Here is a 15,325-nt window from a genome sequence, read left to right as displayed (position 1 = left end):
CACCAAGGAACAGGAAGGGCCCCCAACGTCCAAAGCGGCTTCTCTGGCTCTCTGGGCGCCCGCGGGCCACCCTCCAGGCGCAGAGCATGCTCAGTCGGGCTCGACCCGGAGAAGCCGCCAGGCCGCCAGTGGGCTGGGCGGGCCGATCGGGTGGAGCCTCGTCCGGGCGCGGCGCGGCGGGGCTGGGCGGCGCGGGCTGCTGCTCGCCCAGGGCCGAGGAGGGAGAGGAGTCCCCGGCGGCGGCGGCGCGGGCCGCCTCTTTCGGCTGAGCGATGCCTCCCGCAGGAGCAACCGGGGCGCCCGCCTTCTCCGCCGCCTCGCGGCTCGCGACGCCCGCCCGGGCTCTCGGTGGGTGCGGGGGAGGCTGTCCTGCGCAGCCCTCGGGGGGCCGGGGAAGCGGGAGGCCGAGGTCGGGGGGAGGCTCTCCCTCGCGGTCCCTCTGCCTCGTCGGTCGGGAGCTTCCGTCTCGGCTGCCCGCGTTTCGCAACTTCGCTGGGCTGCTTTCCTCGACCCCCCCCGCCTGCCTTGGGGGCTTCCGGACCCCGAGTCCCGTCTCTCTCGGTCCCCCAGCCGCCCTGGCTCGCTCCTAGGCTGGGATTGTCGCCTCCTCACTGTTACGGATCTGTCTTGAAGGCAGCCCAAATCTGGCCCAGCTCGCAGGGCAGGAACTTAAACTTTAGGCAGCTCGCGCGCAGCCAGGCTCCTGCTGTAACCCCCGAATTGATTTGGGTGTGATTTCTTTTCTTCCTCTCGGCCCATCCCGATCGAGTCCTTTTTGTATTTTGTTCCTAATCGAGGCAGGATCGTTCCAAACGCCCTTACAAATTCCCGCGATTGTGGGGGCTGTTCCTTTTTTTCTTACATAAAGGGCACGTCCGTATTGTAGCAGCTGTTCCGCCCTACCCGCGATTAAGTAATACCCGGGGAGATCTTTTGAATAGGCAGAGTCTCAGCTGGGACGCTACTTCAGAGCAGTCCAGAGTAGGATCCTTGGCTGGCTGGTACAGCAGAGGCAAGTTACAGGACCTTTCACGCATCACACCCATAAGGGCCAGTCTGTTCGATTGGCAAGTTGTGATTTCAGGCAGGTACGAATCTTTGTCTGTAGACTGGAACTTGCTTTCGTCCCATCCATCCTGAAATCCTGCTTGGGTTTCTGTTTTCCAGTCCTCTTTCCTTTCCTAACAAGAAAAGGCGACTCTATTTCCTTTAGTATGACTGTAGAGTCCGTCCAATTCTACTGCTAATAAGTCTTGAGAAGAGGGAAAAATTCACCCAATTTTCCAGTACTTCTTTGGGGGGCACGCTGGTGCCCAAATCGGGCTAGATCACCACATATAATGCTTTCAGATCTGTATACTAGGAAGTTATGATTTGATTGTTCAAAACATGCGCAGCTAGAATGAGCCTGCATTGCAAACTATATTCGAATCTCACGGACAGCTACAGTCATGTGCACAGTCCCATCTCATGCAGCTGCTTGTATCTCTGCTAATTAACCTACTTTTGTTTGGAAATTTTCTCCACCTAACTGCATCCCACAAGGTTGTTTTGGAGTTGTGCAAAAGGAAGATTCACGGTGGCTGAAAGGAATATGTTTGGGGCTTTTTAATACAATTTTGTATGGTGGAAATTATTTAAGTGAGACAGGGCAGTAGAAATAAAGTTGGACATAGACTATCAACAAGTTCCATCAAGGTTCCTTGCTCTTCAAATCCTTCCATACAGTTCATGACAATATTTGATATTTTAATACTTTAATAGAATTAATTAAAATACTTTAAAATATTTTTCATTCCCCCGAACAGCAGTGTTCATAGAAGTGACTGTGGTTGGGTCTGTATTTGGAAGGATTAAAGGAGGTTCGTTCTTTGATTCATTTGATTTTTAAAGATGTGTTTACTGAGGGTTTTTTTAAAAAAAATAAAACTAGTTCTAGTCTGTGTTTCTAAATCTAGGTTTTTTATTTTTGGCAACTTGTCAATATCCTGCTCTGGAGATCGTTGCAAGTGTGGAAATCAGCAGTCTCTTGAAAAGAGATTTAGTCCTGAACCTTCAAATACTTTCCCCATGTAAATGTACAGTGTATTTTCAGAGTTAGCTGCTAATAGCAAGGTGATTTCCAAAGTATTCCCTACAGCCTCACCCTTCCAGTTTCCATGAGACTGAATGAGTTAACTTGAAGTTATAGGAGGATCCAGCAAGGTCTTATCTTCAAAGTAGACAGGAAGAGTCTTTGTCAACTTATGCCTGGGCTATGGCATGCAAGTCGATTATTTTTATATTGGTTGGAACTTCATAGGAAGTGGCTGTTGGAAATCTCAAAACTTGTTCTTCATTATAGTCCATGACATACTTCATTAAACTGTGAAGTACTGGAATTTTTTTCCTTACTGTTACCTCATAGGGTAAAATAACTATGAGAGAACCCACATTTTGAAGGGAAAGCATGTGTGTTTTCAAGAATGTGCATATTATCGTTTGCTTGCAGAATGTGTAATATCCACTGGAGCACTTTGTTTAGAATTCCTTCCTCACAACTTTTGTTCGAGATACTTCCCATTCCCAACTCTTTTTAATTTTCCCCAAACACTCTGCATTTATCTCTATTGCTCGAGCTGAGTTCTGCTTGGTTTGGGTTTTGTTTGTTTAAAAGTCGCTTTAGTTTGTTTGTTTGTTTTTTAAACATTGGAAAGTTTGTTGTCAGATCTTCTACAAAGTTCTTGTGTTGTTACTATGCTTCTTAAAAAAAGATCCTCTGTATCTGAAGGTAACAGTAAAGATTCCACCAGTAGTATACCATGAAAGGTATTTATATATTTTCTACTGTGCTATCTCCGTGCAGTTCCTCACTCCATAATTAAAAAAAAATCAATCCTGTAACTTGTTAGCTATCCAATGCCTGCTTAATATTCAGAGCACTTTTTTGCTTTCTTTGCTTTCAGCAACGCACAGATTTTTCAGATGAAACCAAAATAATAGTTATATGGAAACTCTTTCATTCAGCTGGAAGAGGGGTATTTGAAATCCAGGGACTGAGTAAATGTTATATTGAAAAGAGTAAGTCCCCATGATGGCCTTACATCTAAGACTACTAATGAGGTCAGTTTCCAGAAATCAAATTTAAAAAGGGGGAAATACAAATAATGCATTTTTTTTTTACAGATAAATAAATACATGTTGAAAATGAAAGCTGACTGTATCTAGGAAGCTACTATGTGAGCTTTGAATTTCTTGTAGGGGTAACCTTCAGTTGCAGAGACCCAGTTTGATCTAGAACAGGGTTTCTCCACCCGGGTTCCGTGGAACCCTAGGGTTCCGCGAGAGGTCACTAGGGGTTCCCTGGGAGATCACGATTTATTTAAAAAATTATTTCAAATCAGGCAACTTAGCATTAAAGAGTTAAGTTACATTCTTTATTTTTAGTTTAAGAACACTGTGAATGCATATACACAACCCTACCCATGAAACTAATAGAATAATTTTGAAACTTCTGGCCTATATTTGAGCCTGAATGTGCAGGGGTTCCCTGAGGCCTGAAAAATATTTCAAGGGTTCCTCCAGGGTCCAAAGGTTGAGAAAGGCTGGTCTAGTGGTTAAGGACTGAATTCAAAGTAAGGAAATCTGAGTTCCTGCCTTAGGCATGAAGCCAACTGGGTGATTTTAGACCACTCTCTCTGAGACCTAGCAGGATTATGACAAACCACCTCCAAAAATGTTGCAAGAAAGCTGCAGGGACTTGACTGTGGAGTAACCAGGAGTCAAGATACACACAGCATCCAATCTTGTTTACTTAATGATTTTCAGGCTGCATTTTTTTTCTTATTTAAATAGGAAAGCAGGACTAAAAATAAGTAAATCAGATTTGCTCCTTGTACATGGACAGATAAGGCATTGAGGATGTTACTGTCTTTTATAGCTTTCACCTTTGGTCTGAGTAAATTGGCTAAGTGCTCTCTGGTGGATGATAGTTTCAGTTGACATATTTTCTTATTCCCCTTGTGGGATTTGAGTTTTTTTTTGTATTTTTGTAACTTGCTTTTATTTTTCCTATTCAGGGAGAAATAATATAACATGTGACATTTATTGAACAGAGAACTTCCTGCTTTTTAAAAATCTATACCAGTGTTTCTCAGTCTTGGCCCTTTTAAGATGTTTGGGTAAAAGGGGGCGGGGGGGAAATTGCATCACAGTGCCACATCTACTATCTCACCATTTTTTGAACCACCCTTGATAGATGCCACCAGGAAGTTAATTTCATTCTGGAGCCCTTCATCAAATTAGAGTAATATCACTTAAGATAAATCTACATAAAAATGTATTGCATTTTGATTTTCAAACTGACCAGATAATTGCACAGATCCATTCAGTAATACTGTAAAGTAAGTAACTGTTTAATGTTTGCATTTGTATCCTTTATCATAATGATGATAAGGAAAAAGAGAATTCAGGGTTCTCAACAGAAAAGGCAAAGGACAGTTGATATTTCTACTGACCTTACAGAGTCTTGTTGATTTCAAGAGGAAATCAATTTCCGGGATTTGTTCAGTCTTGGGTAGCAAATTCAGCAGAAATAGGAATGTGAAATATAATGTATTTTATTGTTCTGCTGCATGGCAGAAACTGATCTCATTTCTGTGAAGTCCAAAATCACAGCTTATTGGACATAACTTAAAAAGTCTCCAACAAAATAGTCATTAGGTGAATTTTTGGTTTTGTGAGTTAGTCAGAAGTCTTCCAAAGGATTGAAATATTGTAGACTTTCCCTCCCCACACCCCCTTCTATGGCTTCTTACTTTCCTGTCCCCTTGTAACTGATGCTTTTCTGCTTTTTTCTTCGCTTGTTCATTATATCTTGGCAACAACTTGACTATGTGCCATCAAGCCAATGTTGATTCTTACCGACCACACAGATGGACCTTCTCTAGCATGGTCTGACTCCAGCCTGGCCCTTCAGGTCTTCCAGTGGTGCTCCTATTCTTGATGGAATGTGGAGTTGGAGAGTAAATCTGGAAATATCCTCTGCTATTCATACTGCTGAAATGGAAGGGCTTAATGGAATAACTATTTGGTAACATAACCCCCCCATCCCCTATAAGAGGAGGCACCTCGAGGCCTCTAACCTGAAGCCTAGACCAACAAAAATCAGAAACCTCTCTAGTATGATAGCATGTAGAAGGCATATTTGCATAGCTTCTATAAGACCTCCCTCCCTGCAAGCTACTGACAGCCAGGCCAAGATAGCTCTCAAACTAAATGCACTGTATAATCAATAAGTGCAAGGTCAAACATAGAACATCTAGTATGAAGGATACCTCTGGCTGAAGAGTCCCTGTTATGTAATGCCTCCTACTGGTCAATAGCTAATATGACATCTGTATTCTCATCTGTTTATTAATATATACAGGAATCTTTTTAAGGTCTCAGATCCTTAGTGAATCAAAGATATGCTCTCTACACTTCTGGAGCACGTAAATGATATTCCCCAAATATGTACTAGTCTGATGGAAGAGCAATATGCGCTCTGATTTACCAGCATAGAGATTAACTATAGATAGAGCAGACTTTAAATCCATAGAGATGGTTGCATTTACAACTAAAGGATCTTTACAACTAAAGTGGCTGGACACCTCAAATATAAGAACCTTGTCTGCAAAATGAAATTAATATATAAACCCCAAGCCATCTTGCCCAGCTCTGATAGAGAGGATTAGCCTATCTCATGTGTTTGAAGCTAGTTTCTTAGAAGAAAAAGTTCTGTAGATGCTTAAAAGGTTCCATTGTCCCAGTCCAGATTTGACTAATGTGGCCTTTTCACCTTTTGTTTTCATAGGAGACCCTGAAGCCTTGGCAAGCCACAATTTTGGAAATATGACCAATAAATCTGAAAATGGATCTTCAACAGATGGACACCTGGAATATATTGCTTATTTCCTGATTCCAGTATTCTTCCTTATGGGACTGTTGGGGATTTTAATTTGCCACGTACTAAAGAAAAAAGGGTATCGGTGTACAACCGAAGCAGAACAAGAAGAAGAACAGCTTGGGGAAAAGATAGGTAGGCGAGAACCATTTTTTAAGAAGTAGCTTCAGTATTCATATGGCCATAGAGCAGTGTTTCTCAAGCTTGAAAACTTTAAGAGGTCTGAACTTCAACTCCCAGAATTCCATGGCTGGCTGGGGAATTCTGGGAGTTGAAGTCCAGACTTCTTAAAGTTGCTAAGATTGAGAAACACTGGCATAGAGGAACAGCTAGGGTTGATTCATGTTGGATGTTATGGGACTTAAATCAGTGGGGCTTGCTGAAGTTCTGAGAGTGGATTCTCACAATAAGACTCTTGGCCATTTTATATAAACAGAATCTGGATATAGGCTGGCTTTCCTTCTAAAAGGAGATGAGCTTCCTTCCCCTTTCATTGAAAGGGGAGAAGCAAGCAAGAAGCTAACCATTTTGAATTTCCTATACTGTGTATACAATTTGTAATTGAAAGAAAAAATACTTGCTGGAATGCTTGAGCCATTCAGGGTTTTTTTTAACCATCTGAATCAGAGCTTTCCTTGAATGTTTATATCCAGTGCTGACCATTGTCAGAGACTTGTGACACAAGTTCAGATAACTTGAGTGGATAAAGTAGAATAGCAGCATCGTTAACTATATCCCATAATACAGCTTTCTCTAGCCCAGTGTTTCTCAACCGTGACAACTTTAAGACGTGTGGACTTCAACTCCCAGAATTCCATGCTGGCTGGGGAATTCTGGGAGTTGAAGTCCACACGTCTTAAAGTTGTCAAGGTTGAGAAACACTGCTCTAACCTGAGTGGCCTCCAGGTATGGGGACTTCAACTCCTAGTATGTCCTTCAGATTTCACTAACTAAGGATGTACAGAATGGACTCAGTAAGCCATCTTGGTTTCTGTCACTTAGCAGACCCTCCATACCTTCTGGGATCGCTGAGTCTCATACCTGTGTCTTTGTTGGTCTTGAGTTTCTCCGAAGCTTTCTCAGCATTTATTTTGAGCATCATGAGCTGCAGAGCCTCCCGTGGATTGGATTTAGAGTTGCAGAAAAGTTGCAAAAAAAGCAGAAAGTCGGGACAAATAGAACGAGATGACACTTCCTCACTTATTCTTTTCAGTTTTTCTTTTTCAGCCATACTATGTGTTTAAGTTTAGATAACTCTCTGCATCTCTCAGACTGTTTATGGAGATGGTGGTTTTAATCTCCGCTTCATACGCTTTTTGGGGAATTGCTGTTTGACTTTACGTTCCAGGAATCAACAAAAACTACTTTCGGGTTTTTACTTTCAGAATTGAATGAAAGCGTACAAGATAATAATGACACCGTGGGACAGATTGTCGATTACATAATGAAAAATGAGGGTAGGTGACAAAGTTTTTAAAAAATGACTCGATAGATCTATTTCACGTTTTTAGTTACTGCAGTTCCTTGTGAATGACTTTAAAGTGGTGAAATCTAGTACTTTAATCTATGACTTATATTTTGTCATAGTTTTATAGGTGAAGTCAGAATGATTTTTAAACATTCAGTATGTATAGGTGCAAAATGCTTATAACAAAGAGTGCTTTTTGAAGAGTCAGATCTTAAGGTGAACAGGTTTGGCATGCAACCAAGGCACCCCCACTCATGCATAAGAGATAGATCTGAAGATATTTGTCAGAGTTGAGAATTTGTCAGAACAAAGTGTCAGAGTAAACCTTCAGAAAACCATGACACCCATCTTGGAAATCATTTCAACATTTTCTGCGTGCAAACACAAAATGGCTGGCCTTCAGTGACTTTCTGGCAGCCCCCTGGAACTGAAAGAGTCATTTGATGTCTCCTTAGCATCTAAAACAGTTGAATTCATTTCTCATGTGGAGAAACATTTCTGCTTTCAGTTTAGGCTACACAATTTGTGATCCAAAAGTAAGAATGGCAAGTCTTACTCTATTTCCACTCATTGATTTGTGCTGAGATACTGCAGTGATTCAAATGCAAGGAAAAAACTCATGATGTATTCCTGCCAGGACCTTCCCATTTTCAGAATAGAGGAGAGACTCATGCAGGGATGCCATCTATCCTTAAAAGTCATGCTACCTTGAAAACAGTATAGTTTTTTTTACTATGGTTGTTACTCCTGGGAAGTGACCGTTGGTGAGGAAGACATTCAAACATGTAACCTTCAGAGCACTCCATCCCAAGATTAAACAATGCATAATTTCTCTGAAATTTAGTCTAAATTTAAACTAAATCTGCTTTAAAGACAATGCACCTTTAAAACTTCTGTTTTTAAAATAGTATTTATTAAAATACTATTAGCAGGAGGTCCTGTGCCTCTCATCTTTCTCCTGAGTAAGTGTGCATAGCATTGTACTGAAAGACCCATTTTCTACCCATTCTGTACCATAAGTAAATGATTTAATTTAGCTTATGGTTTGCGGTCTTCTCATTCACCAGTTTGCTCAGCACCCAATGGGAAACAACCGAGGTAAAAAATTTAGAACAAAAGTGTTAAATATTATTTCTAACTCTTGCAGCTAATGCAGATGTGCTGAAAGCAATGGTAGCTGATAACTCGGTATATGATCCAGAAAGGTAAACAATCTCATTGCAATGCTTTGTCTCTTCCCTAAACAGCATCAAATAAAATGGAGCAAATAATTCTACAACTATCCAGGGAATCTTTCTGTTCATTTGATTGTCGCTGTAGGAAATTTGGTTCAAGTCTGCTGATATTTTGGATATCCCAGACTTCTTTTTAAAGTTTCTTGAATGTGTTTTAAAATGCTGGCTGATTTGACAAGCTTGCTTCATTGAGCTGAAAATACAAATGTGGCTTCGTGAAGTGCCTTGCACGTTGAAACCATGATATAGTCAAGAAAAAAAGGTAGGTTGCTGAATGTGTGATTGAATCAACATAAATAAAACTGGTTCTCGCATAGGAGCTTAGCATGTAAATTTTTAGAAAAGGACGAGAAAAACAGGAGTCCAAGAATATAACAGTCACATCTAATTGTGCTTGGGGTATGTACAGTTGTAATCGAAATTATTCAACCCCCATTGCAAATCAGGTTGATTGTCAAAATGTACAAACTTTCAGCTGTTTGCAATGAACATCATTTGAGTAACGGACTTGATCTAAAAAGCATGCTTAATTATCTGAACAAGCCGTCTGGGGGAAATTTATGTGCAAAGTGTCAATTTACTGGTGTCTGTAATGTCACAAACCTAGATCCTTCCCCTAACTGGTGCATTTTTATTTGAGTTATTATTTTTAGTAAAGGAGATTAGTGAACACAGTGTGAGATGGTGGTTACAGTAGTGGATGGGCCCCAGGGAGACCCAGTTTCACACCCACCCTCAGCCATGGAAGTTCCCTATGTATCAGTTTTTTTTTTTTAAATTTTTGAGTGGGAGTGTGAATAAAAGGAAGGAATTCCCCCATGTAAGCTACCTTGAGCTTCTGGAGAAAAGAATAAAATAATGTCCTCATGGCAGTAGGAAAGCAAAGTAAAGAAACAGACTTCAAACATCAGGAAGAAAGTTAACGTTGCCAGCTCAACCAGCATTTAACTCCCTGGAATGAATGAGTCTGATTTAAATGACAGAGAAGAAGGAGGAGGAGGAAGAAGAAGAGGAAGAAGAAGAGGAGGAGGGGGAGGAGGAGGAGGACCATCTGAGTCAAAAAGTTCAGAGCAATTTCAGTTCAAAAGCAATGTTTGCATATCGGGTGTTAGTTCTTTTTGGGAAGAAAGCGTTCAAGGTTACGCAAAGGCTTTGTGGAAAAGTTTCATTTAGCAAAAATGTGCGTTCAGAGATAGTGCATCATCAATAGTGTGATCTCAGGAAAAGAAAGGTAGCGGGATTTCATTCTTAACTGCCTATCCCAAATATTCACTTTTTGGTTGTATTTCTGCTCCTCTAATTAGCCCAACTACTCCAGGCAGTCCAACAAGTCCAGGTTCTCCAGTATCTCCTGGAGGTCCTCTGCCAAAACATGCTTGCCGAGGACACCACTTGCACACCGTTGGTGGGATTGCTGGGACAGGCGCTTGTAGTCGTTGCAGTCAGAAACGGTGGCATCTCTTCAGTCCAGCTAAAAAGGCAAAGGAAGTCAGAAGACCCCGACATGGAGAGGTCACAGTACTGTCTGTGGGAAGGTACGTTGGTGTGATGGAATGTGAGGGTGGCCTTGGGGAACAGAGGGAAGAGATGCTGCCTAGGGAATGATCAGATAAAAGGAAAGGGAGTCCGAGGGAGGGTGGCGGTCTAAAGAAGGAACTTACGAAAGACCCTCCCTGACCACTCAAGCAATAAATAGGGAGGACAGGAGATTTGTATTTTCAGACTTGCAAGATTCTGTCAAAGGAGCCTTACAGTAAAGTAGAATTAGCTCATCTAGTCGTGTTTCCTGTCTGGTTTACCTGGAAGGGCTGACAATTGGCCTGGTTTCATTGGAAGTGGCGGCCCAGTTGTTTTCCGCTTTCAAGTTGGGAATAGACGAGAGCCAGTGTGGTGCAGTGGGTAAGCTGTTGGACTCAGACTGGGCTGACTCAAGTGAAACAGTGATGTATCAAGTTACCTTGGCTTGATATAACAAGCCAACATGGGCAAGGGCCAAGGATGATTGGATGGTCTTTTCCAAGAACGTTTTCCACCATCAGCTGGAACTTTCCATAACATCAGACCTGGCGGACGGAATCAGGAATGGTACCAAGGTCTGAACAAATAAAAACTAAGCTCATATGTCACACGTCACTTCTGATTTTGGGAACAGTATTGCTATCTTGGGGTTAGTTACTTGTTACTTAGCTGCACTTACAATTTTGCCAACTCGGTATGGAAATGTGAGACATCTAAGAGAACTTAAGATTTGTAGTCATTCGATCAGCGAGAGGACACTGTCCTTCAAATATAATAGAGAAGAGCAACAAAGATCACATGATATTTATTTAAAGGTGCTCAGGTTGCTTCAGTGTAATCTTTTATAAGTCCACAAGAATTGGATGTGAGTGATGATCCTGATGCCAAATCGTACCTTCCCCCGCAAGGGATTAATAATGATAATCGAGTTTTAATGAAAATAGATGAATGCTGTTATTCTTCTATACAGGGTTGGCCACAGGGGATGTGTCAGAAAAATCAAGATGATGGCTATGACCTCATAATCAGATTGTTACCTGTTTTTTACCTATCATGTGACACATGTTAAGGGGGGGAACTTCAAGCCCATGGTTGAGGACACCATCTTAACTTTATTGAACACCACCCACCCCGCTTCCATGACTTGTCCGTTTTGGAAAAGCGATTTTTAGATATTTTATGTTGTTGGAGTATTAGGTTAAGTTACTTATTCTGACTAAACTGGATCCTTTTAATAGTTTAATTGCATTTTTCCAGATTTCGGGTTACCAAAGTGGAACATAAGTCTGCTGCAAAGGAACGAAAACACTTGGTGTCCTTCAGTGGAGGGGAAGCTGGTGAAATGCCCTCTACTCCTGTTAAAGAAGGCTCTAAAGAAGAGCCAGCTTCAGTTCCTGTCAAACAAGGATCAAAAGAATTGAAATTAACACCTACCAAACAAGAAGAGAATGTGAAATCTGGTTCAGAGTAGCATTTTGGGATAGAAAGTTACAGCGATCTGTTGTCAGGTCAGTACCTTCCAGGTGTTTGTTACAAGTCCTAAAGAAATTATAAATCCTTTAAGGGCCAAAAGATCTCAGGGTTTCTTTAAGGAAGGAATATATTTGCTTTAAGTTCTTAAATTCTGTAAATAAGCCATTTATTTCAAGGTATTGTATCTCCACGTTGAGGAATATGTGGGAAGGTTGGACTGGATCTAATATCCTTAGATTGGATTCAAAGTTCTGTTCCTTTGTTGATGCCTCTCCAGATGGAATTCTACCCATAAAGGTTGTGATCAAAGAAAGGAAGATCTCTTCTTGGTTTCCCTTATTTCTGTGCTCCCACCATTCTGGAGAGCCCTCAGAATGAGGATGCGGGGAGAAAAGGAATCCACAAACACGGCTCCCTTGTTGCTGCTTCTGGCATGGATGAGAGCATTTCTTCTTTAACGGAAGATCCCTTCTATTGTCCATGTTTACACTGTTCACCCATAGTATAAATGCTAGCTTGCAGAATTTAGGGGTTCTGTATGATGACCAGGGATTGCCAGTTTGTCACTTCCAACAATATATGATTTTCCTTCTCTTCTTCAGCAGGTAGAGGCTTTTAGAGAAAGTGAGCAAGGAGGACCATTGGGGGAGAAAGTCAAAATTGGCACCCTGATGACATCTCAAAAAGGCATTTGTAAACGCAGTGCGGTGCACAGCTTCCACTAACTGAATCTCTGCACAGTTTGGTCCCAGATATTTAATGTGTTTTTAATAATGGAATATTTAATGGCATTTTATAATTTGAAGGCTCCTGGAACATAGAGTCTGCAGCTTTATATATTTTTTTAAGAAAATGCCCTTTCTTTCATTTCTAACAAAGCAGAACTTAATGAAACCTCGCTTGGAATGGGCAAAACCAAAACATTTTGTCGAAGTGTCTCTTGTACGTGTCACATCACGTTAGGTCACATCAGATCAAAATAATGTGATCAGATGCTGCTCATTTCTGAGAGCAGCGTAACAGAGAATGAAAATTGTGAGCCGTGTTTTTGTTTTAATTTATTGCTAGCGTACCAATGGCTGCTAAATAATGTACTGCTTAATTATATTCATTCCGCATCTTTCTGTAATTGCTGTTTGGTTCTCAAAGCTGACTTTACTGTTTTTTCCCAAGCTCAGTTGAGCTGCTTATTACATCTTGTAGATTTGTCCAAGAATTAGTGTGTGGGTACGCGTGCAATTTATTGTTACTTTTTGCCTGATACTACTTCTTTGGGCAAACTGTGAAAATAAATATAATAAACATCCTTCAGCGTTCCAAGATTCTGCACTAATGGCTCTTTCAGAGAGATCAATACTGCTGAAGGGCATCTAAGCATCTGTGAACAAGAGGGCATAGTATTAATGGCGCAATCTAAAATATGTCTGCTCAGAAGTATATTCCAGTAAATTCAGTAGTTCGTTCTTTCAGGATACTAAGAGCAGTGTTTTTCAACCTTGGCAACTTTAAGATGCATGGACTTCAACTCCCAGAATTCCCCAGCCAGCATGGAATTCTGGGAGTTGAAGTCCACACTTCTTAAAGTTGCTGAGGTTGAAAAACACTGATGTAGAGGATTGCAATCTACATTAGCATTATTTAGGAAAATATAACTTCATTTTCCATATCCCATGTCAGATATAAAGTACATTTTTCCGGGATTGGGTTAGACGGCATGTGGGATACTTGGAGTTCTCTTTATTCCTTGCTAAATGTTACCTCCCCGTGGTTTTTAAGGCAGGAGGGTTATAGGTTAAATTTTCACTTAATTTCCCTATTAAGTGAAAAGCCTGTCCTTTCATATAATAAAATGTAGCCATGTGGTATCACAGTATTGGACAATATGGTCATATTCTTAAAGCCCAAAGTTAAAGGAAAGTTTAGATTTGAAATTAAATGAGAATCTATCCTAAAATGGTGCATGTATTTAATTAGTCAGCTTTGCTCCACGTTATCCTTGTCGCTTACCTTCCTACTTAAAGTAGTTGTTGGTGCCAGTGACCTGTGGCAATTGCTTGGGGGGAGTGTCTTCTGTTGATATCATTCCCTTCTCGCAGGTAGAACTATTTTTGCTCCATCAAGACCTGAGCTTAAATTTAGAAATGGAGTGATGCAGTATGCTTAAGCTCTCCTGATGATCTCTAAATCCTACTTATGTTTTCCCGGTTGCTGATTGGCTAGGCATTTAGCTTGAGAAATCCTCTCTTTGAAATAGAGCCCCAATTGCTACAGTTCTAGAATAGGGTTGGTGGAGGGCAATTGAGAGGACATTTCAGCCTTGGAAAGTGCTAATAAATATTTTAAGACATGCTTGCACAAACACTGACGGAATACTGAAGATGGTGAAGTCCGGTTCTCAAAGCCAACATTGTTCCATTGGAATTCAACCAGCAGGGAAGGCCAAGTGGATTATTTAACTACCAATCCAACGATTCTTGAGGAAAAACTGATTGCAGGTATCCTTCAGATTTACGATGAGTCGTACTAGAACAAGTTGCACCACTCCCAGTTTGGTAGGGAACCTTTAGATAAATGTTCACATCTGTACAGACTTCTGCTGTTGACCAAAATCTTTGGATTGCGAAAAGGTATTTATGTGCTTGAATAAAAGTGTTTCTCAATTGTAGAACACAAGCCATTCTGTCCATAAGCTTGTATCAGTGGCCAGAGTGGAGATGAGCCTCACTTTTCACACTAAGTGTAATTTAACTGTGCATTCAATGTCTTTTAACGATTTGGTTCGTTGTAAACATTTTGTACTGTTTGAACAATAAAAGCAGCAAAGCCCTTTTTAAAAGCTGTGTCAAGTTGCCTTCTTTCAAGTCAGACTTCATACCCTTGGTATTCTTTATCATGTTGTATTGTTGTATCCAGGAAGCAGGGCTTTCCAAGTAGGATCTCGGGTAGCATTGTACCTATTTTTAAAAGAATTAGAGCTTTTAAATTTTAAAAGAATTAGAGCTTTTCAGAGCTTTTGAGGTGAACAAAAACGTCGAATGGGAAGTCAAGACAATACAGTATCGAAGTATGTGGTTCACGCAATGTGTTATGTTGAATTTCCAAATTAAGGACTGGGAGTGATTCTTGCTTTAATAATATAGAAAGGAAGCCATTCACTGGGGACTAAACTCAGATTTACTATGACCCTAAATACCCAGCACAGTTGGATAATTTCTCTCAGGACGAAGTACTACATCCAGCAGAACTGGTTTTGCAATCAGTAAGGGTCCAAATGCCTCTGTTATCAGGAGAGTTCCATGTGTACAGAAAAAGAAGGCATTGTCATGTCTGCATCCAATGGGTTACGTTTATCCATACCTACGTGTGTATGAATTGTCTTGGACTCTGTTCAGACTGATGAACTATTCTGAACTTCCGTGATTCTGCAAGATAGCTTGAGATCTTCACACTTAAGTTCAGGCAAATTGCTAGTAATATCTTCCAGAATGAAAAGAGGAAAGCTTCGCAATGCATCAGCTTAACAGTAGAAAAAGTTGCAATGAAAGTGCCCCATGCGTGCTTTAAAAATCCATTTGCCCTGTTGAAGAGTTCTTGGAGACCCAAAGTTCATTCCCTCTTTGCAAAACTTCATTCAGCATAACAGCAAATACAGCTTCGGTGTGAATCTGAGGTTTTCTCTCTCTCAAGGCAGTTTGGAACATGCTTTTC

At 40.9% G+C, this 15,325-nt stretch overlaps 1 protein-coding gene across 1 annotated transcript; it reads left to right on the top strand.

Annotated features, from left to right (window-relative positions):
* The first annotated feature begins 210 nt into the window (after positions 1–210).
* Positions 211–14,453, top strand: RELL1 (RELT like 1). Its single transcript, XM_063309668.1, has 6 exons — positions 211–348; positions 5,834–6,058; positions 7,309–7,380; positions 8,539–8,596; positions 9,931–10,161; positions 11,402–14,453. The coding sequence occupies exons 1-6, from the start codon at positions 273–275 to the stop codon at positions 11,613–11,615; spliced, it is 876 nt and encodes a 291-aa protein (XP_063165738.1). The 5' UTR covers positions 211–272; the 3' UTR covers positions 11,616–14,453.
* The last annotated feature ends 872 nt before the right edge of the window (positions 14,454–15,325 follow it).

The sequence above is a fragment of the Candoia aspera genome, chromosome 8 (assembly GCF_035149785.1).
Source record: "Candoia aspera isolate rCanAsp1 chromosome 8, rCanAsp1.hap2, whole genome shotgun sequence".
Classification (NCBI taxonomy): Eukaryota; Metazoa; Chordata; class Lepidosauria; order Squamata; family Boidae; genus Candoia; species Candoia aspera.
The sequence above is the reverse complement of the archived record's forward strand: the minus strand, read 5'-3'. Positions and strand labels throughout refer to the sequence as shown.